General features: G+C 35.8%; 1 protein-coding gene across 1 annotated transcript; it reads right to left on the bottom strand.

Annotated features, from left to right (window-relative positions):
- Positions 1 to 6,007: 6,007 nt before the first annotated feature.
- Positions 6,008 to 19,963, bottom strand: LOC120345488 (chondroitin sulfate synthase 1-like). The gene is made up of 7 exons (XM_039414948.2): positions 18,065 to 19,963; positions 13,468 to 13,668; positions 9,472 to 9,770; positions 8,664 to 8,781; positions 7,756 to 8,432; positions 7,143 to 7,413; positions 6,008 to 6,949 (listed from the first exon to the last, which is right to left on the bottom strand). Exons 1-7 carry the CDS (start codon positions 18,995 to 18,997, stop codon positions 6,452 to 6,454), a joined length of 2,997 nt encoding a protein of 998 aa, XP_039270882.2. The 5' UTR covers positions 18,998 to 19,963; the 3' UTR covers positions 6,008 to 6,451.
- Positions 19,964 to 22,578: the final 2,615 nt, after the last annotated feature.

Genomic DNA, 22,578 nt, shown 5'->3' on the forward strand with positions numbered 1-22,578 from the left:
TGATAACACTGCCTTTATCCTAATTTTTGTCTGAATTTTCCTATTCATGTTAAACACAACTTTTGCGTCCTTAACAATATTAGCTTTTAGGAGTGTCGTGTCAATATCTAAAATGACGCACTCGAAAATTTATATTTATTTTAGTATATTTTCGTGAGTTCTATAAACTACAAATACACATACCTTATAAATAACCATATTTTATATAACTATTTCACATTGTTGCAAACTGCAGACGAAAATTCACCATTTTTATGGCTTCAGGTGGAGATATTCTCATGGAATCATGCGTGTTCAAATAAAAAATTACTCGGCGCCTCGATAAGCAGATTTCGTTTGCTAACACTTATCCTTGTGTTCTTGGTAAACATATTGCGTATGGTTGTGTAATCTAAAATAAGAAATATTGTTTGATCATGGTAATTAGGTCAAAGTACGCATTGCTTCACATAACTAGTTGTTCTTTATGTTACAGTTTTGCAACAGAGGCAGTTCTTGAACTGAAGATTGCATCAAATCGTGAATTTATCTTGCTAACGTATGTTTAAGAACATGTTATTTTCGAAAAAATGGACGGAACGAAAAGCGAAAAATTAGAATGATAGTTAAATGTAGAAAGATAATAGTAATATTAAGATTTCTCGGAAAACTTGACCATGGAAAACATAACATTAAATACAACGGTGTTGACATTTTACCAATAAAGTTTAGTACAGCGACGTGCATTTTTTATGTGTGTACTTTTCGCTGCAGTTCACATCAGTTTCATTCAACCTGGTCTATTCAACTGAGTTTTAACCCGGTAGTGGTTTAGACTGGCATTTTCCGTTGGTTATAATTCATTCCTTAATCGTACTATCGTTGCCACGCGGACTATGATGCTATGATGTACAGAACATCCACTTTCATGTAAATCTACATATATACACGACAGCAATTGAGTGGCTAAAATTGACTAAATTTATCGAAGTATGGTAGATGTCTTACTTTACGTGTAAACTCTTGGCTTAATATTTGATTCTAGCTTCTATTGCTTGTCGTCAAAATTATTTTCTGTTTTTTCAGAGACTCTCGTAAATCACAATGACCGGCGTCTGATGACGTTTCGAGTATCTTGTCCAAGCACGTAGAGAAGGGTTGAAAATTAGTCAATGGTTTTTGAAGATGCATATTATGTACAGGTGCTCCTCCCCGTAAATTAAAGGGTGCTAGAGCTGAAACAGTCCACGGAAAATCGTATCCGATATGAGCCTGAAATTTAAAAAAATAGAATAGATTTGTATGTGTTTAACGACTGTGAGCAATTGAATAGTGCGCTACCAACATTTTTCGTCCCCAGTACCAGCTTCCGCGTCACCACACCCTTTGTCAGCAATTTAAACAAAAGGGAAAAACCTGTTGCAGGAAGAATTTTCCCTTTGCGACCAATGACCTTCATATGTATGTCGAAGGTGACGGTGGCAAACCGTCATGACGACAAGAATGTTTGAATGTGGTTTCACAATCACCATACCTCGTAGTTTTTGTTTGTACCCGCCATATTTATTCGCAATCAGGACGACAAGCAGACTCAAATAGGCAAATATTACTGGTGCAGTCGGGAGTTATGTGACTAGGATTGATATGCACAGCACGTTTAAGAACAAGGAGAATTGTGCTCATGGTGTTACTTGTGTACATATTGTATGGGAATCTGTAGTTGTTATAAAGCCTGTGCCACCAGTAATACTGAAATTCGAATATATATCAATATATTGTCCAACAATCCCAGCCAAAACTAAGTCATTGAAGGTGCCTGGCCGGAAAGAGGATGGGGTGATCTAAACTAACATTGATATATAGCAGCAAGAAGCACAAAAAAGCAACCGGTTCTGTAAAGTACAAATAAGGACTTCTTTCATCTTGCGCAACTTTACTGGTTTTGGCTGGATCTTATATTTATATATCCGCGGCCAACTTTCACCCATTATATCCATAATCATGAAGGGTAGATTAAACACAAAATAAAACTTCACAGGAAATAATGGAAAACGGCAGAAATCTCTCATTTCTAGACGACGGTAATCCCATATCGGTTGCAGCAAAAAGTCATCCAAGGCCTACTTTTTAATATAATTTATAATATGCACAAGTATATTATATCCCATGTTGCAATAATGCAGTTTTAAGTAATATTTCAACGTTATTTAGTAGACACGACAAACTGTAAGTAGAAAGATGCGATGATACAATTCCCGATATTTCATTTGTCCTGGTAATTATTCCAAATCCAAAAAGTGCCAAACTATATACCATAAGTATCATCAACTACGTAGGGTACTTAATTGTGTATCCTTGCAAGTTGCAACAAATGAGGATCTTCTGGGCATGAAGTTATATTGGAAATGACGCGCCGTTGCTATTTCAAATATCCACTCATTATTCATTTCCTTGTATGATTTACGACAACAATCTTTCAAGCAAGTGTTTATTCCGTGTTAAAAGAAGTCTGATCCTGTGCTCCAGCCCAAGATTTGGTCATTGGTATATTTCTTCGGTGTATTATCAATTACTAATAGTATTAAGGTTTAAATGTATGTTCATGTATCGCTTATTTGAAATAATTCATTTCGATCATGCAACTTTAATATATATGGACATTTGGCAATGCAATCACGAATATATTTGCGAAAACAATTCATTTTCGCAGCAAACTTTGTCGTCCATAGCTAAGAAACGTTCTTGCAAAACTACGTTCACGCAAAACTACCATCTCGTTTAGACATATCTAGACCTCACACAACCAACGACTCGGGTTCCTCACCCCAAGCCCTTAATTGAAATGGCTTCATAAGATATAGCCTTTTCAAACCAGCGCCGCGAAAATGTCAAAAATAGGACTGATAAAAGTAACATGATACAATGAAGACATATTGGTTTACAAACAGTTGATAGATTTTTTATTGGTTATCCTATAACCACCGCTTGTGTCGCTTTCATTCCCCATGTCTAATGAACATTAACAACAAAGCAATGCTCTGACATATGAACACAAATGTCCATTGACTATCGCAATAACAGTAGTACATGCGCCTTAGAGTGAAATCCGCTATCTATCAACTCAAAAACTTCGAATTAAAAATTTCAAATCGAATCTCAGGTAATATATATACACAGATACTGGTAAGGCCAGCTGATCGGCTTTGTTGAACTGGTCTGACACAACCCATCAGCGTAACATTCGTATAGGAATATCAATATTCTGTGTGATATTTCGAGTCTTTGAAACCTCGGAGAATAAATAAACGATTAATTCTATAGTTTCGGAGAAAATTTATTTTCCCCACCTACATAGATACATTTCGTGTTCAATAAACAAAACTCTCGCATTCCGTCTAGTTGGACTCTACAATGTGATTTATATTTTATAATACGTGAGGAGCACGACTTGCGTTCTAGGTACAGGGTGACCCGAAGGAAAAACATTATTACGCTAACAATATTAATTTACTAATTATTTCTATAAAACTGGATTAAATTGTTTATTTTTGTTCTAACGTAAACTTCTGTATGTATGTGATTGTACCCAAAGGTTTCGGAAATCTGGGACGTTCGTACTTGTACAAATTATCTCTAAAATGACCTCATCGGCATTGGAGACAGACTCGAAACTGTTGTGCTAAATTGACCGATGAATGTGCCCCCCCCCCCCTCCCTCCAGATCTGACTTCTGATCTGCCTTTCCAAAAATCGCTCTTTCAGCCAGCCAAGGGTGTGACTTGACATGAGTTGGGTCGCATCGACTTGCTGGAAACACTGTCATCTCGATCAATCCCTCCACATCGTCTGAGTGATGTCTAGAACATTCTCAGCACTGCCGCATAACGTGTCCTATATAGTTTGTGATCATTCATTTTCGTCTTAAAGCCAGTACGGACCGATTATACCATGTTCGGAACTGGTTACCCAAGCCGTGCGCTTGATTAAGTGTAACGGTCTTTGTAAGCCCTCCTTCGGAGGTGCTGTTCCCCAATAAACATTATTTTCGCTGATGCTGATATGTTCTGACAGCGCGATATGCGCTACCGCAGAAAACCAAGTGAGTGAGTGACAATTTTGTACAAGGTATACAAGTCTCCATAATCTGCTGATGTTTCATCTTCCTCAAGTTCATGTCATCTTAGCACGACGGGCACGCGCACTTCCATCTTGTGGTAACACCACAACCGAACTTTATCAACTTGTGAGGTGTCCTCACGGACTTCCCTTCCCTGGACAGCGAACGAAACTATAGTATAAGACAGTACCTATATACACGCATTTGTTACAAACGACTGAGTCGCGCTATTGTTTTTAGTGCACATTGTACAGTAATTATTTTATATTTTATTTACTTGTTAATGTTCCGGATCCCCATATATCAGTGGTTCTCAACCTTTTATAGCTCGTGGCCCCCTTCCGGCGCCTTTTTGCACTCGTGGCCCCCCTGTTCGCCATGATCCCCTGTTTTTAGTATAGGCATTATGTCAGACAAGGTTCCTTATATTAGGCACCGTCTCTGATATAGCCAGACGAGTGTCACTGTCGACATCAAGACGGTCCTAGATTTTCTTTTGATCACAAGAACCAGATTCGCACATATAAGTTGTGGCAAATTGAACTAGCAGTGACGAAGCTTTATTGCTGAGTAGTGGGTAAGAATCTGATATGTCGCTTCATAGCTGCATTCAAGAGCGGCTTTTCCTCCGACAGAAACCCGAACTTGGCCAATGATGCTTTCTTGTCATTTACTTTGGTAAAGTCAAAGCTAACGTAACCTTCGTCCCATTTCCGTATTTTGTGCATTAGGAATTAACAAATGGCTTTTGCATCTATAATACGATAGCGTATGTTACCTCGCACTCACTCGCAGTCTATTGAAACTGCCCGTCTACGGGTTAGTTAGAGGCCTACCGGGGAACTATTTCGATTGGAAGATTCCAATTTGCATTATGATCAAACAATTCACGCAAAAGAAAGTGAATACACCCTGCGATCGCAAATAACCTACTCAGGCAATGAAACTGTGGTGAACGCCTGAACGAAGAATTCTATTTTAAAAGTAAAATATGCAAACGAATTCGCTTTATGATCAATTTCTAGCCTTGTGTCGTGGACCCCCTTAAGCTGCTTCGTGGCCCCCTTGGGGGGCCATCGGCCCCCGGTTGAGAACCACTGCCCTATATTATAGCAAAAGCGATGCTATAAATAAAGGACAATTTGCGCCCTTTCAATTTTTATTAAAGCACAAGGGACTGTAGAGATCAATTGTCCCTTAAAATGAAGGACAGTTGGCAACCATATCCACACTATATCGAGGGCATTTAATATATTCGATGCAACTTTAAAGCGATACAGAGTACGGTAATATTCCGATTATTATTTGCAGTCGAAATGATTTAAGATGGACTGTAATACTTGGGTAATTAAGTGATTTGAATAATTTTTCATTATAAGGTAGAAACTAATGGAATGATATTTACTGAATTTTGAACCCTTCCCACAATATCATAAATTCATGCGATGGTGGACAATCCAGATGTCAGAAACGGAGCATCGGGTCAAACTTGTTAGCATGTTCTTAATTTATGGGTTCCATTGACAGAAGACCTATTTTTGAACTCAAGTTGAAAAATTTATTTACATAATGATATCTGAACCCCCACAGACTGTAAAGTTTAAATGTCGTAAAGTCTAGACTTGTAATACACAACACGTTGGCTTGTGCAAGTTTTCAGAAATGAGACTGTATCCCAAAGATAAATTCAAACCACGGTTATCTGTGATGAACGCTATTCTGTAAATGCGCACTACTATTAACCTAGAGGTAAGTATAGTTTTATGGTAACATATGTGCTTATTGCACCTGCTTTTATAAAAGACACCCGTAAATGAATCAAGTTGCAGCGTTTGATCTCGTTTTATCTAAAGCCATTTCACTAAATTGTGGGTATTCGGTAACACAAGCACTCCCTGCTAATATAAAAGATTTAAAAAGAAATTATTTCTATATTGTGTAAAATACTGTAGATGACATAAATAGACAAACTGTACTGCTTGTTTTGACAATGACTAAGTATAATGTAATAAAAAAATATCAAAATCAAGGAAAGCCTAAATGACCTAAATAAAACAGATGTCAGAATGCATGAAGAAATAATTTTGTTTAAACGTTATAAAAATATGACAAATACTGAAATATATTAAAATAAAATATTCATCGAATGTACAATGAATTCGTTATACATTTACGCATACAGGACTGTACTCAAAAAGTACATATGGACGACTTGGAATTACAGTGGAAGGTAGAGTAACTCCATTGTTTGTACTTGCAAACATATTTTTACAATATATGTATATGGTCACTCTTGCCGTCATGTGAGGAAATTATAAACCTGTAGAATTTTATAAATATGCAAATAATTTGCCATCATTTCTTTTTGTCCATTTGATTAAATTTATTTTTACTATTATAATATTTGTTAATTTCATCTTCTTTAAAATTTTGTCTATTGTTTTGGTGTTCAACAGGTTGATCGTGCTGCTGTACAATATGGCTAACAACGTTTTTCTGCCATTTTTCATAAAGTCTTGAAACGGACATTATGCTTGTTGCGCGTGATGCACGACACATTGACAATTGTTTTTCACTCAGTTCCGGATCACAGTGTGAAGGGTGATGTGCGTGTATTAAATCTGGTTCTTGAACTCTCATTGGTTTTGCTGTAACCAATTTTATGCTGGCGGGCTTTATTTCGTCTTCCGAATTTTTCGATTCGGACATCACAAATTTTCCATACAAGTCCACATCTTCGAAACCCCACCCTCTAATGCTAGTATCGAATCCACCAGTAGAGGCGAAGTCACTTTGATATACACATAACAAACCGTACCCAAAGCTTCTCCAATATCCAGAATTGCCAATTATCTGTAACAAAATTTAATTTTGTCGAGATGCAACGATTTGGTGCAAAACTTACAAAAATTACATAATGTTATGCTAACAACTGGACATGCTTGTACTGTGAATTAATGGTATTTAATTTAGAGAGACTGTATGTGTTCAGTGACAGTTTAACATGATATATCTACCATTCTGCCTATCTGATTTGAATACTTACTTCAAAATGATCCGCTCTTTCTCCTTTTACGTTTGTGTTGAATCCACTTAGTTTCGGATCAAATTCGCTGAATAACACTGGATAATAAACAGTTTGACCTCTGATAGTATTACTTCGACATTTGTCAAGAAATTTGGAATTGAAGATGACATCAACGTCACAAAAGAGCAGCAAAGAATCTCCGGAAAACTGCGAAGCTCCCACTTCTAACGCCAAACCTCGTGAAAACTCGCCAGCCACCGGCACATATCGAATATCATTCTTTGGATATCTGGAAAAATTGAATGAAAACAAATTTGTTTGTAAAATATTGTTCAAGAGACTAAACCAATACATAAATATAATATAACTAAGTTGCAAATACAAAGGAATAGCGAGGTTACAAGAATAAAAGGAGAATCACTTCACCGATGCTTCGTCACTTTACCAAGTTTGTTCGTAGCGTCTACTACTTTATGAAGCACTTATTAATTGTAAAATTAAACCCGTTCACTGTTGATTAGTAATCACGAACTGTTCCATAGATACGAGATTCTCAAATAATCAATCTATGCCAAAAAACATATTATTGTTTCATTTCTTAATTAAAAATCCAGAATGTCATATCACTTACCGTACTTTATATTCCTGTATAAGTTCTTGCGTGAGCCTCATATCTATTTTTGGATTTGCGTCTTGTGGCATAAAAAGCATTATTAATACTGACACAGGATTTCCAGGAAATAAAGCAATCTTTTCCAGATTTGACATAAATCTTTGAAATGTCAAAAATCTCCCAGTAAGCGGTATTATTATATTTACAGTAGGTAAATTCAATTTGCCATCACCGGCTTGAGTGAACCTACTATGTAGAGCAACCTCCGGTTTAATTTTAACAAAATCGTCATATGTAGCTGCACCTTGATCTTGGTATGAAATCATATCAAAATCAGGCGCAAAGTCTGATTTTTTGTTCAATCCAAACAAAGATTTAATATGCTTTGGTATCATTCCCACAAATGAGTTTATTGCCCATCCTTGAAATTTTAGTGACTTCATCTTGACCAATTTTTCCAAATGAGTTGAAGAGTCTTCGTATAATTCGGTACGAGAAAACGTTTGCTGTAGATACGCGTGTCTGCGTACCGGTAGGGAAACCTTTTTCCCACGATATCGGTTGTACTGAAGTAGTAAATCCAAAACATATTCGCATCCAAACAAAGGATTGACACGCATGTACCCATAATTTACCCTTTTGAACGAAATAACACGACCCCTGACTTTCGAATTGCCATTCATCATTCCCATTATCTGAAATGTAATAAATCACAATAACAACGACATACGAGAAGAATAGAACTTTTAAAACTTAGCATCACTGTGATAGGCAATTAATATATATTACAAGTTACACAATCAACTTTTGATATTGCTTGGTACTCATGAAAAAATACATAGATATTGCCCAACCCGAGACCAAATTCCTGTTCCACTTAACTTCACTATAAAGGTTTGAAAACTAAAATAAGTCAAGTCACTTACCTGCAGTACAATATCTTTCACGGAAGCTTGCACATAGGAGGGGATATTGCGTCTTGGTGTATCGGTTGATAGTTGGTAAAAACGATCACTGAAAATCATCCATGGAATAACTGCACTCCTGAAACAAGTTATCGACATTTTTTATTTTTTAAATACCTGTCTGAGATCAAACGAAAAAAGCATAAAAAAATTAGTGGTTTATGTTTATGAAATGCTATATAATCCATTTATGATGGAAGTGATTTTTTATTTATTTGGGATTTGATTTTTCTGAGCTACCTTCCCCTATGGTGGTCATTCGATTACGTCAACTGATATCTGATGACAGTTCCTTAACTATTTTAAACGTCAAAGAGGCACCTCGCAAGTCAGAGATCACCCGTGACTTTTCTCATGGTGACAATTCAGTTCAATCGGAGTTTTTGTGACATTGCTTTGAGATAGAATTTATTGAAAAATAAATATTTTGCGCCGTAACACTGTTTTTTGGTTGTACTTGAATAGTACGTTTTATTAGTAGGCTATATATATATCAAAATATGATGCAACCGATTACTTATTGAAGCCCACTATTTCAACTAAAATTTAGGCAATAAGGGACGTTGCGCCTAGCCGGGATAATCTTAGGCACCTACAACACATTACCTCTCGAGGCCACAGTTCAGACGAATGTATATCACTAAAATCAAAATAGTATCCTGCAAAATTTTGTAGAATGAGGCAAAATGTTTTATTCTATAGTCCTCATATGTACCCTTGTAATCACATCATACATCTTATATTTACGTAACGAATTATGTTTACTAACCCTTCTGTTGGACGAAATCTGTTAAGCGTTAGAGGACTTCCAAGCATCAATTCCTCCATATCTGATGTCCGCCCAACAGCATTGTCCATCTCTACCAAATCTCGATACAATAAGGTTAGTTTTGCTTGCAGTAATTTTATCTTTTGTGAAAGAAAATAGTTATGGAGCCTTCGTTGATATTCGGGCTTCTTGTTTGGATGTAAAGTAATAGCGTCAATCAAACTGTTTCCAAATGAGCCCTCTTGAGGATCGATGTAGCCAAGTCTTTTGGAATAATGTTCGTAGAAAAGTTCTCTCATCTGAAAATAGTAAAGATCTATTAATCACACTTGGTCTTAGATCCTGCGAACCCGCGTAGGGGGGTTTGAGAACGTTTTTAGCACGGCAAATATTCAACATGAAAGCAACATTCAGATCCACAGAATAGGAAAAACACATGCCCGTCATCCAATCAAATATGGCTTGCTGTAGAAGCTAATAGCTGGTGACAATGTGAATGTGAACTGCAGTTGCTACTATTCTTGTTGTTGGATATACAAACTTCGATCTAAAACGGGTTTTTCTTTACTTTGAAAATTGCTAATTCCATATGGAGTTAGAACATGGACTGTAAATTTCTCAGCCATATCCGTTGTGATTCTAAGTCAAGTAGTGTAGTAGTCACACACGACACACCGACAAGGTTACATCAAATTACACCAATCTAGGGACAATGATGATCTACTACTGCTTCAATATACAACTAGAGTACGGCTTTTCAAAAATATCACGCGTGTTTTCTAACATATAGATGTATGAGTAAAATTTTTTAATATTTTATTTCACTGTTAGTATGTGAGTGTTCTCCGTTCGCCTCTATTCAAATTCCTTTTTCAATACCGGCTATTGGCCAATTGGCGTTTAACCTTTTGATTAATGGTCATTGAAACGCTTTTGTATTTATATTTTCATCCAGTTATACTTAGTGAAAGGTGGTGACATAATACAGATGGACATACCATAATTAAGTGCTTCTACTTCACTCAGCCGTACAAGTATACGGAAGCGCACAGCGAACGAGAACATCACTATCATTACCGTACGATACGGTGAAAAATGAGTTATAGTTACAGTCTAAGTGTGAATATACATAGATCGCGCTGTCGATTCATTAGGAACATCAACAAAATCAAAATTACTTGCAACGTTGTACATAACTTTTTGTCTACAGAAATAGAGATACAACGTTATGTGAAAACTGTATATATATGACACTAATATCCAAACACAATTCCCACTGATGGACGACAGTTTTCGTCCTTACTCTCAAGCAAATGAAATGTAATATAACGATGAAATATTGGCCATAAATCAGTTCAATAACCATAGACTTAGAGGGTCTTTTGTAAATATCATTAAGATTTTTTTTGACGTACAAGGTAACGGTAAAGTGATTTGCATGGTTCTCAGTTTCAAATTACGGCACTCATTTGCTGACGTAGGCACGTTTCGCTTACCCCAGTTTACCAAATAAAATGTTTACCGCGAAAATTTTACATACATTTGACAAAACAATGTGGAGCATTGTATTTCAGTCATTCAGGCACATCTCTTGCAGCGAACCGCGACCAATAGTGACACGAACAACCCGAGAATGATTTCCTGTACGTCACTTTGGGGCCTCGGTATAAGGATAAAATTATTGGCGGCATATAAAATAATTGATCTTTTCCATATGTGCTACGCTGCTTGAATCTACTTTATGTATATATATCTATATATTTATAAAAATGGCATCAAACGTTTGAGCAAATAAGACGATAATTCAGTCCACAAAACCGAATTCTATGTCTTTTTTAGAAACCATGCCCACCAATTGGGAATCGCAATGTTCATTATTAATAATCTTTTCATTTTCAAATAAATCGTTATTCGAGTATCGTATTTCGGATATGCTCCAGATCAGAGATGAAAAATTGATTTTTATAGTCGGACAGAGAGTCAGACCAGACTGTAAGCCTAATGGGCAATTAGCATAATCTTGGCAGTGCTATATTTATGATCTCTTAATTATGAAGTGTTTTAATTAACGTTTTATAGAAGTCTGCTCCATCAAGGTCATTTTGCATAAATCGCTTAAAACCTTCAGTTGGACACGAATTATATATGAATCGTTTGGTTATATTGTTGTTGATCTCGTTAATCATTCTTGTCTTCTCGTTGTTATGAAAAATCGTCTTTCTCGTTTGTTACTGGACCAATTGCTTTGAAATATTCAGTGATTGAAAATTGAATTTTCCGCTAAAAGATTTTAAATTATTTTAAAAAACTTTGTGGGCTCAATGGAGTTCGTTTTTTGTGTGCGATGACGTCATAAAAGTGCACATCTTGTGACGGTACCCTGTTCGCGTGCGTTACGATCTGGTGGTTAGGAGAAGTAGTGAAGAATGCCGTACCGGTCGGTGTCCGGTAGTATACTGTGAATGATTGCCTAACCGTGCTACTATATCCTTTTGGCCTTCGTGTTCATACATTTGAGCATTACTCTCATGTTTATTTATTTTATACTGCTGATTGCAACTTTATACTTCTGATCGGTGTCTCTGGTGGGAATGCTGATAATCCCTCATTTTTAGTACAAAGATTTAGCGTAAAATATGGCTGATATTCGGTTTTACTCTCTTCTGGAAATTTGATGTAAGTAATGTATTTGAATGTGAGTCGTTCAACGTTGTTGACCGAAGAAAAGAATAAAATACTGTACTGAGTTTGGCCTGTGATCGTATACTGAACCTTAAGATTAATGTAGACGGCAGAGACCACGAAAAATGAAGTTAGGCGGTAGTTTATTAGACGAAGATTGCTACTTTGGCAGAATATAAGTAGCAAAACATAAGCCATATAGTATTCATCACAGACAAAAGGTTAGATCTAGAAATGAGAATTGCACTTTAGACATTCGAGTCGTTTTTAGTACGATCAGAAATCTGAAATGTCGTTCTCATCTGAACTGAAAGCAGAAATGTCTGTCTAACGGTATTTAATTCTCTTTACCAGAGTCGCGTACACGGCTCTCTAAGGAATACGGTATAAAAAATATTGTTGATATTATTTGCGAGATGTGAAACACCGCCATGATGATCCCAGGGGAAATATTCGATCAAGGCAGTGATACCGACCTATATAACACTACAAATCAGATGTGAAGGCCTTTGTTCATTGTGTCTGCATGCCTTTTCGGACTATAGCAACAGATTTGTATATCGTAAATACTTACAATGTCTCCACGTTACAACTTGCGCGATGCATCATTAAATATTGAAGGCGTAATGGTAGCAAATCACAAGACTTTCACTTTTAGACATTACACAAATAATTCATCCAAATCAATGCGAGAGGTGGTAAAGTTTAATGATGAATATTGAACTGTTATTATTTGGAAAATTCGTAACCTCGAATCATCGAATTCACAATAAGTTTACTCTAATACACTATTTTCATGGCTGTTAGCAATGTAAATACGAGTAAACAAAACCACAGGATGTCTGCAGTTGCTTAGTAAATATTTCTTCTGAATTCGCATCCGCCCGATGTACTTGCACAAGTAAACATTGGATTGGTTAAAGTCAAAGCTTTACAGCCACTACACGCCTTAATGACATGTGAATGAAGGTTTTTTATAGAATCATCGCGACTCTGGTGGTAATCGAGCGAACCTTTTTATTCAAACCTAAATTGCTAATTCAAAAGCTCCATGCAAACATGTATATATATATAAGTGCCATCGATATGTGTACATATCTGAATAAAACCAATTCATTCAAGGTGCAAAAGGACAATGAACCATCATACATTCGCTCTTTCTTGGTTGCTTACCGCTTCTGCAGCAGGTTTCTGCAGCAACATCTAACACGCGGGGTGATTGAATGACATGACATTATATAGTAGTAGAAAAAAAAACATATTTTTATAGCTAAAATAAACACATCACCAGAACATTAGAACAAAAATACTCACTTCGTACGACCACACACATTTGACGTCGGCATATTTGCTCACGCATCGACTTATTTCGACGTCCTCGTGGTTTGTGTACATATTGCGGAGACAAGTGCGGATATGAGGGGCTATTCTTCGGATTACTTCTCGACTGAAAATCATCCCGGGTCCACCCATGCAATAGTTTTCTCCGTGGTCGAGAGTAAGTTTCCCTCGTTCCTGATAAAAGAAAATAATACAAATTGAAAAACCATCAGATAAAAATATATAATATCGCGAAATAAAAACTAAAACCAATCATGATCCAAAATGAATGCCAAATGTAGGCTGTCAGATTCCACTTAAAGAAACATCTAGGTGTATATCGTTCAACAGTTGAATATTGCCACTAGGCCTTAAATCTTCATGCACAAACGTAAAAATACAAGCCAGAAAAATCTGAGCTTTAACAAATATCTATTTGGAACCTTCAAGTATGCCCAGCATTTGAAAGACCAATCAATTTTTAGTACTGAGTCGTGTGACAAGTCGTGATATAGCTGTTTTATGAAGATGGTGACTTATATTGATGTTTTGAACAGAATATTTGTTTGCTTATTTCAAAACCAAGCCATAACTCAAGATTGAAAGCCCGGAGAAAACTCATAACTTTGAAAATAATGTATTGAAAGTATTTCATAGGCCTCGTTAGCAAGCAAACATTAAGTTGTTACAGGAATTTTCAAGTTATCACATTTGATTAAAAATTTAGATGACTTACAACAGTGGTCGGCAAACTTTATGTACTCGCGGGCCGCATATACACATTCCGGTAGCGTGCGGGCCGCATTAATTTCTGCCTGGGAACAATAGCCACATTAAAAGTAAAACTACGGCGCACCCGCACTTTCAATTGCTGTGTTACAATGAGACGTTTATGTTCCGTCCATTCACGGAAGGCAAAAAAATTTCCATTTCCATACTTTAAAAATCAAAATTACCTTATTTCGAAAGTACAACCAACATCAAGTAAATGACATACAACTCAGAACTGACGCTGCAGAAAAGAGCCGTTCGTTACCGAACAAATCCATGTGGAGACAACGATAAATTTATAATCATTTTTTATATTATGCATTGAACGCCGGGACGTTCGCGGGCCCCAAAATATTAGCGGCCCGCGGGCCGCAGTTTGCCGACCTCTGACTTACAACAACACAACACATATTCCAAATAATTTGAACAACTGAATTTTTAATTATATCGTTCAACGAGTAAATCTAATAACAATTTCTGTATGTTGACTAAAATTATACTACAAAATTAATAAGTAGATATTCAGGCCACCCATTATACAACTTAACAAATATTTTTGAATGTTTATAAATATGAACAAATACACAAATGAACAAATACATCAGACACAATCAGCCTGAAATTGCAAAAAATGTGAAGATATCGATATTTTTTCATATAATTTTAGGTTGATATGCAGAGTGAGTACACTACTAAGTATTTCTGGTCGTTAAATTTCCCTGGTTCCATTTTCATATAGCATATAATGCTTTTGACTAAACTAGACCCTCATAGACATCAATTTCCTGTTTTAGAATGATATATCTCAAAATAATTGTCAAGCTGAAATATAGGTAGTGGAATAAATCTATAGCAATTATAGGATGAAATAACCGGAAAGTAAGTGCCTGAGAAGTTATTCCTGAGTGATAAGTCAACGGTGTTTTCAATTTTTATGACTGTGATTTACCTTCAACTTAAACATGTGGAGATATACTTATCAGTGCGACAGAAATAAAAATATACATGAAATCAGCTTTCTTTTTCATCGGGCACATATGAGTTGAAAAATATTTACGGAAAGTAATTGTGGTCCATTCTGGGAGAAAATGTTTTGAGCAAACAATAGGAAATCTAATTTACAGGAATATTGGATTTTTTTAGTAGTCAAAAATGATGTGGATATAAAACAAATTAAAGAAATCAAATTCCGAAGAAATATTCACTCCGAATAATATATTTCATAAATGTTAGAAATTTATACCATATTAATATGTAACAATTTAAACTATGTTGAATCGAATAGATCAGGGCTACTCAACTATTTTCACCAAAGGTACGTTTGGAAAAATTCAAAATTACTGGGGTCCGGACATTACAGAAAATTTATTTTATAAAATATACGAAACTTCAGCAATAATAAATTAAATACAAGAGTAATGATTGGCTCGCAAATATGGACACAAATGTCGATACCAGTACGACACACTATGTATGTAAATGGTATCAAAAATCATCTAAGACTATAAAACGATGCTTATGCTGCCAAAATAAACAAGCAGACGCGGTCCAAATTATATGGTCGAAAGGTCCGAATTCGAACTGCGCTCCGCCAGTTGAGTAGCCCTCGAATAGATCATGGCTTTCTATGGCATTAAAAATTCAAATATTCAACGTCTTCAAATTCATGTTTTTACGCGGCCCAACGGAATATATATCGCTGTGATGTATCGCTGGCTAGAACCTCGAATACTGATATGCCATTTCCATTCCCAGATGAACGAAATCAGTAAATTAATACAGCTATAGGTAATTTTTTCATACAGAGCGATTAAAATAACGAATTTTTTACATTTTGGCTACAGGCACCATGAATCGGAACATTAATTTATTTCAACAAATGGTTTAATTTGGTTTGACAAGTTATAAATTCAACATGCTTTATTTCTTGTCTAACATTTCTGACTCATTTCCTGGGCAAAGAATTCGTCATCGACTTTCTGTATGTATGTCTAGTCGTGTAGAACGGCTGTGATCCCCTTCGGAACAGTACGAAGGCTTCTGCCCGACCTTTTAACCCTCATAAATGTGATTTGATCTACAGACAAACAAACCTTTTCATTTGGTACGGAAGACCAGGTAACTTGAAATGAACACTTCTTTATGAGATATTTATGTTCCGCGCGCCAAAATCACATGGATCCCATTCCTATATTCCACACGCGGATTGACCAAAAACAAGAACGTTTTACAGTACACTTACATGCCAAACTATTCAACAAATGAAATAAAAAACATAATACAACAGTACATGGAAATGTTTTGTTTTGGTGTTTACAGTTTTAATATTTTATATATATTGCTCCCGAACGCTGTATGATCAGAGGTGGGTTGCATTCATATTCCACACTAGGATATACCAAAACGGAGACTATTTTACAATAGACTTATAGCGGTCTATTCAACAAATCAAATGAAAAAGAATAATACAAAAGTTCATAGAATTGCTTTGTTTTGGTGTTTAATTAAAGTTCTGATACATTCTTGAGTTCTCTGCAGGCGAATACGATAAAAGGATAGGAGAACTAAATTGCTGTCAGTATATATCATAATAGGCGTAAATACTCTGAAAATGTTTTTATCTTACGAACAACTATTTGCAAAGATTTCACGTAAACGAGAAGATGTTTGCTCTGAGAAAACACTTAATATATTTGGTTTGGCCTGTTTCATAAGTTAGCAAACAGTCGGTATTTTCGAAATGAACGATTAGTTCGCAACAAAAATGTAGTATTATGAGATTTTTAAAGGGGTTTTGGGGAACAAATTGTCAGCACATGCTAAGTACTGCTGCGTCAAATACAAATCACGTCAAATTTTGTACTTCAATTTCCAAATTAGGGTCATTGTGGATGGTGGAACTGCAAACACTCTAGGTAGCTTATTACCAAATCAATATAGGATTTATAGTTCTAACAATTTGGATTATTTTATAAATTCGTTTTGTTATTTTGGAGGCAAGTGAAATATTCATATGGGCATTTTGAAGAAAAATGGGCGAAAGTTCGCCTAAAACGTATGCCCTTATCTTCAGCACACTTCAATACCGCAAACAGCTTTATAACAGAAGCTAACTACATTCCATGTCAAATATAATGGATTGATCGAATTGTGAAGATAAAACAATGCAAACACTCGGCTGGTAATTGCTTACCAGTGAACCAGAATATAAAAAAGGTGAAATGACTGAGTTTACAACATAAATCCTAATTTGAACAGATTTAGGAAAGTGGGTCAGCGTAGATTCGGAGCCATCAAAGTTTCTTTCAATTAGGAATAATATGGCGTACTTACTTGGCTGTGTTGCTAAAATTTTATATTAGTTTAGTCTAATCATAAAAGCAACACCGCCTAGACCTACCTGCGAATGCGTTTCGTGATCATGTCAGAGTCGAGTAAACCAAGCGTAAAAAGGTAACAACTCTAGTCGTTGCGGTGGGGTTGATTCGACCATGCAGTCCCTTTTGTCGATTTTAAAAATATTACGAAATAAGATTCCTACAGTACGCGTGCTATCGTATTGTATTACACCTATTTTAAATAAGTATTAGAACATTTACCCCTTTTTTTCGAAACTGTCTGCAGCGATTTCATGTGCTCTAAAATTGTTTTCTAGTATGGCTTGCAACCATTTAATTAAATAATTTATATTACTTGCGCAACAATGAGATATATCAATATCACAGCATCTTTTTTGATTTAAACCGATTTACAATGTTATAGCAAATAAAAATACATCAAGTTGTGCCCTGTAAAAGTACCCCATAATTATATTACTCACCTCTTCATTACCTAGTCCCGTTTGTCCAAGAAAAAGTGGTTCACTGCTGTTTAGCCTTCGTAGGAATCGTTCTAGTTTGTCTGCTTTCACATATGCATCGTCATCAGCTCTCATAAACCATTCGTATCCATTTAAATATTGATCGTACATGTGCTTCAACATCATGAACGATTTCTTTTGAGGTGGATAGTCGTTATCGTTCACTCGTTTTAGTCTAACTACATTCATGGCTTTTTCATCTTGTATATCCTGGAGGATCGCTGTTTCTCCTACGAATAATTCGACTTTTCCATTTATTTTTGGAGCCCATGTATCTAGAATTGCTTTCCCTCTAGTTCCGACGTATTTCCCAGCAGTCATAACTCCAACATATAGAAACTTTTCTTGCTCGTGTATGGTTCGATCAAATTTATCGTGACGGTGGTGATTTCTTTTTGTCTGAATAACAACATCTTGATGGTGGTCAAGACTTTTTTGCGTTGTTTTTTTCGAGGAATATGCATGCGGAGAACCAATGAGATCGTTCTTTTTAGGTAATCCAACTCTAGATAAATCGATTTCGTATATCTTGTCGATCTTGCCGTCTTGTAGGAGACCATTTATATCATCGTCACCTTCAATTTGATCATATCCATTGTAATCATCCAGTTTATAATTTAGTTGTACCATTTCATCATACCGCAAATGTTTTTGTTTTTCTGGATATCGGATCGGAGAAAAATTCTCTGGTAAAGGGTCGTCGTCTTCAAGAGATCGGGGCTGAAGTAACACTGACAAACACGGATTCTGCGAATTTCCAATCTTTGTGTAATAAAACTGCGAATTCATGATTGCCAGATGAATACTTCCCATCAAGAATCCCATTATCACACCGCATAATAATCCAGTAAGAGATTTAGCAGAACATAGAGTACGTCTAGTACAAGTAGCCATCTCTGGAATTTCTAAGTATTCAACACCCTCACTCAATCTTCTGTCAACCCCTCCACTCAATCAAGGCACATTCATACGCAAAAAGAGATTCCACTTCATAAATGACGCCGGTCGTTCACGTGCTTCGTTTTCCAGATATATACAAATATAAGTTACTGTGAGTGTAAACTACAACACTAGGTAAAATCTGTTACTTTGAATAACACAAATACGCTGATAGCAAAAATCTAACAATACCATCTGGAAGCAAAAGTAATATTGCTATCTACAAAGGAAATCATAATAATCATGACCTATAGAAAATTTTGCAGTCGCGAGATTAATACTTCAATATCTATTACTCGTTGAGCCAATTTCATTTCCTGGATTGGCATCGAAGTCAGAATGATGAAAAATTCTAAAATCGAAAGTCTAATTTACGCGAACATTATCAAACCCGCTCATAAAAAGTGTGAAAGTATTGCATAATGACGTGTGTGAATTTGGATCATATTCCATAACGCGCAGTCGAAGCGTCACTTATTGAAAAGATGATAAATTAACAAATCCCAATCCATTCAAAACTAGTAGGACAAAATGCTTATTTTGCGTTTCACGATATATTTATAGATGATCTTTATTCGATCTGGGCCACTAATATGGCGGAAAAGTATAGTTACTACCTTCTAGCTGGCGAAAGCAAAGCAAACCCCAGGTGACTTTGATCAATACCAATCAGATGATCTTGTCCGCTAGTCGCCGATGTACTCAAATGTATCGCATATATGGAGCAAAACCCCTGAAGTACTGCGTATAAAACTTGCTGAATATACGTACTTGTGGCTACCTTATTACAATTCCGTACCTGTACGACTTCCAATGCAACATAGGCTAAATATAATTTATTACTGAATACAGTCATGTTTCAGCATACCTAGATTTTGGGTAAGATGAAGCCTATTCAAATTTATATTCATGTAACTAACTATCTAAACTCTGTGGAGAACTTCAGCGCTCTATCCACTTTCAATGTACCAAGGAAACTGAATGAACGAATCTAGGCTACATCGCCGATTTAGGTCAAGATTGTTTGCCGTAGCGATCTAATAAAAGCATGCGTCGTAAATATCCGGCAAAATCAAACAAATGTAGAGAAAACGTCACACGACTGATTGAAACTTAATTTTCGCGCCATCCCACTGATAAAGCGTTATTCTTAGAGCTTAAGATTGGCTATCAAAAGATCTTACGTCCTGTGATTATGCTTCGTAATACATCTGGTATTATCAGAAAGAACTTATTTGAACACACGCTGCGATGGCCTAGATTGATGGCTAATATGAATAGACTACTCGTATGAACAATACCTTATTAAATTGTTATGATAACAAAATTCAATCTGACCACATAAATATTGTAATTTCCTAACGCGAACCAAAAGTAATCGTGACGATATGATGTGTTTTACTTGTGTTCCGCCTTCGGTTTTATAAAACAAAATATTAATCGTGAATATGGAAGCTAATACATAACGAAACCTTGCGGCACCCACATACCTTTTTAATGTAATGGTGATCATGTGATATCTTTTTGTCATCCCCAATGATTCGAACTATTATGAAAATTGAAATATTTCCCATGTTTATAGTCAATAGTCCGTATAATGAATAATGATATGGACTAATGCCTGCGAAATTCCAAACATCGAATATATGAAATTGGCTGCACTAAGTTTTCATATCATATTTCTTTAACATATTTTCATAACTTGTGGTGAGTTTACGATAGTTTAATAAGTATAAATGAGTGAATGAATTGGAACTTCCTTTCCCCCAAATATTTATTTGTTGTCTTACTCAAACGTATCATACCCCCATGTCTGAGTCTGAATATATTCAGACATTCCGCACAGGCTGTTGTCACAATTATTCCAAAATTAACTCATATTCGAAAATTATTATCAAATATTATCACTTTAATGATAATTAATTAGTATTAATGAGTATACATATATGAAAAAATAACAACATCTCTGTCCTTGGAGCGTTATATAAAAAAAAATCGGCTGTATGTGCAAAAATCTTGCACAAATGGCAAATGTGGAAATTGCATCGTTTGCAAATAGTCATCATCGCACGTGTGAACGAAGAAGCGCTGGGATAATAATAAGAGGCGACGTTCTTGAACTAAAATATCATTTCCATTAGCACACAGACGGAAGTAATTTTTTGTTTAACGAATACCTGCAGGAACGTATTTAAGAAACTATAATCTCTTAGAGCAGAAAAACGTTTAAGTGAATTTTGTTAAATGTGAGCCCTTTCCAGGAATTCTATTATTGAAACAATCCATTGTCAAGAGTAACCGTTATTCGGACGGAATTCATTTTCGAGTAAAACCCACATGACCCGCACTCATAGAAATAAAGATTTTTATCTACTATACCATATTCTTTGACGAGGCAATAGAATATTGGAATTTGCATTTTGGATTAATTCAAATTCTTTATTATTGCAAACGATTGCATAACAATTTATTGTCATTTAGCAAGTTTTCTGTTAAATCCTTGAAATCTCATAGAACTTTGAATCAAGTATTTCATAATGTATCAATAACCAAATACTTAGCCCGTGGTATGGCCGTAGTGTATATGTCTGATTCGTGTGCGAAACCAAATTTCGTTACATGGATGGTTACAAAACAGCAATTCTGTTTTCCAGAGAGATCGAAACTCATATCGAGGTGCGAGGTAAAAGTACAGCATGACATGCCAAAGAATATGTAGACACTCTTTACTTTCTCTTTTACAAGCAAATTTACCCCTTTTCAGTTGACAGTTTTTTTTTTAATTCTGGCGACAAAAATAATGACTCGTGATGTTTTTGAAGACCTGGATCACGCTTTCGCTTTATTTCTAAACAACCTCAGTCCATCTCTCTTGTTCTGATACCTTATATCCATTGCTTAATATTTTTCTGGTTCTATCTTCTGCGAAATCTATACTTTATGCTATGTAATAAAAATATTGATCAACATCACATGCGTGCTTACATGCCCTGATCAGTAGACGGCATTCGTAAATGAACATAAATTTGAAAAGTATGGAGCCTTCTTGAAATTGCTAATAAATCGTCCTTATTGTCTTTGCATATAGCAAGTCGACGGGCCATCCTTATTCCCTTTCAACTATATTTTACGTGTTTCCTGATGCGTTCTAACCACTTGATCTCGAATAGCTAACGCTGAGTGGGGAACACACTGCAGACAATTTTGTGCATTAGCGCTGAGCTATTCAAACGAAAATGTTCCAAAATATCGGGTCAACCCAAGGGAGATTTCTTTGCTCGTTAATTTTGTTTCGGTGACGTGCGCCGTCAAGCGTTAATTCCGCTACGACTGAATAAATTCTGTCAACATTTGTGATATCACTGCTCGAGCCAAAGGAAGCGTGAGCACGGTAAGGCGATTTCATGCGTGAATATAAGAAAAATTATGACTTGACATTAAATGAAACATATTTTATGTGCTACACAAATTTCACGTGCTGCAAAAGAAAGTTATAAAATGAATTATACAGTCCGCTAATTGATCATAAAGGAATA

The sequence above is a fragment of the Styela clava genome, chromosome 8 (genome assembly GCF_964204865.1).
Source record: "Styela clava chromosome 8, kaStyClav1.hap1.2, whole genome shotgun sequence".
Lineage (NCBI taxonomy): Eukaryota > Metazoa > Chordata > Ascidiacea > Stolidobranchia > Styelidae > Styela > Styela clava.

Coding starts and splice junctions, on each gene's coding strand:
- LOC120345488 (XM_039414948.2), bottom strand. CDS start 18,997: ATGGCTACTTGTACTAGACGTACTCTATGTTCTGCTAAATCTCTTACT. Junction 8,433..8,663: donor TGAAAGATATTGTACTGCAG/GTAAGTGACTTG, acceptor ATTACATTTCAG/ATAATGGGAATGATGAATGG. Junction 6,950..7,142: donor AAAGAGCGGATCATTTTGAA/GTAAGTATTCAA, acceptor ATTTTGTTACAG/ATAATTGGCAATTCTGGATA.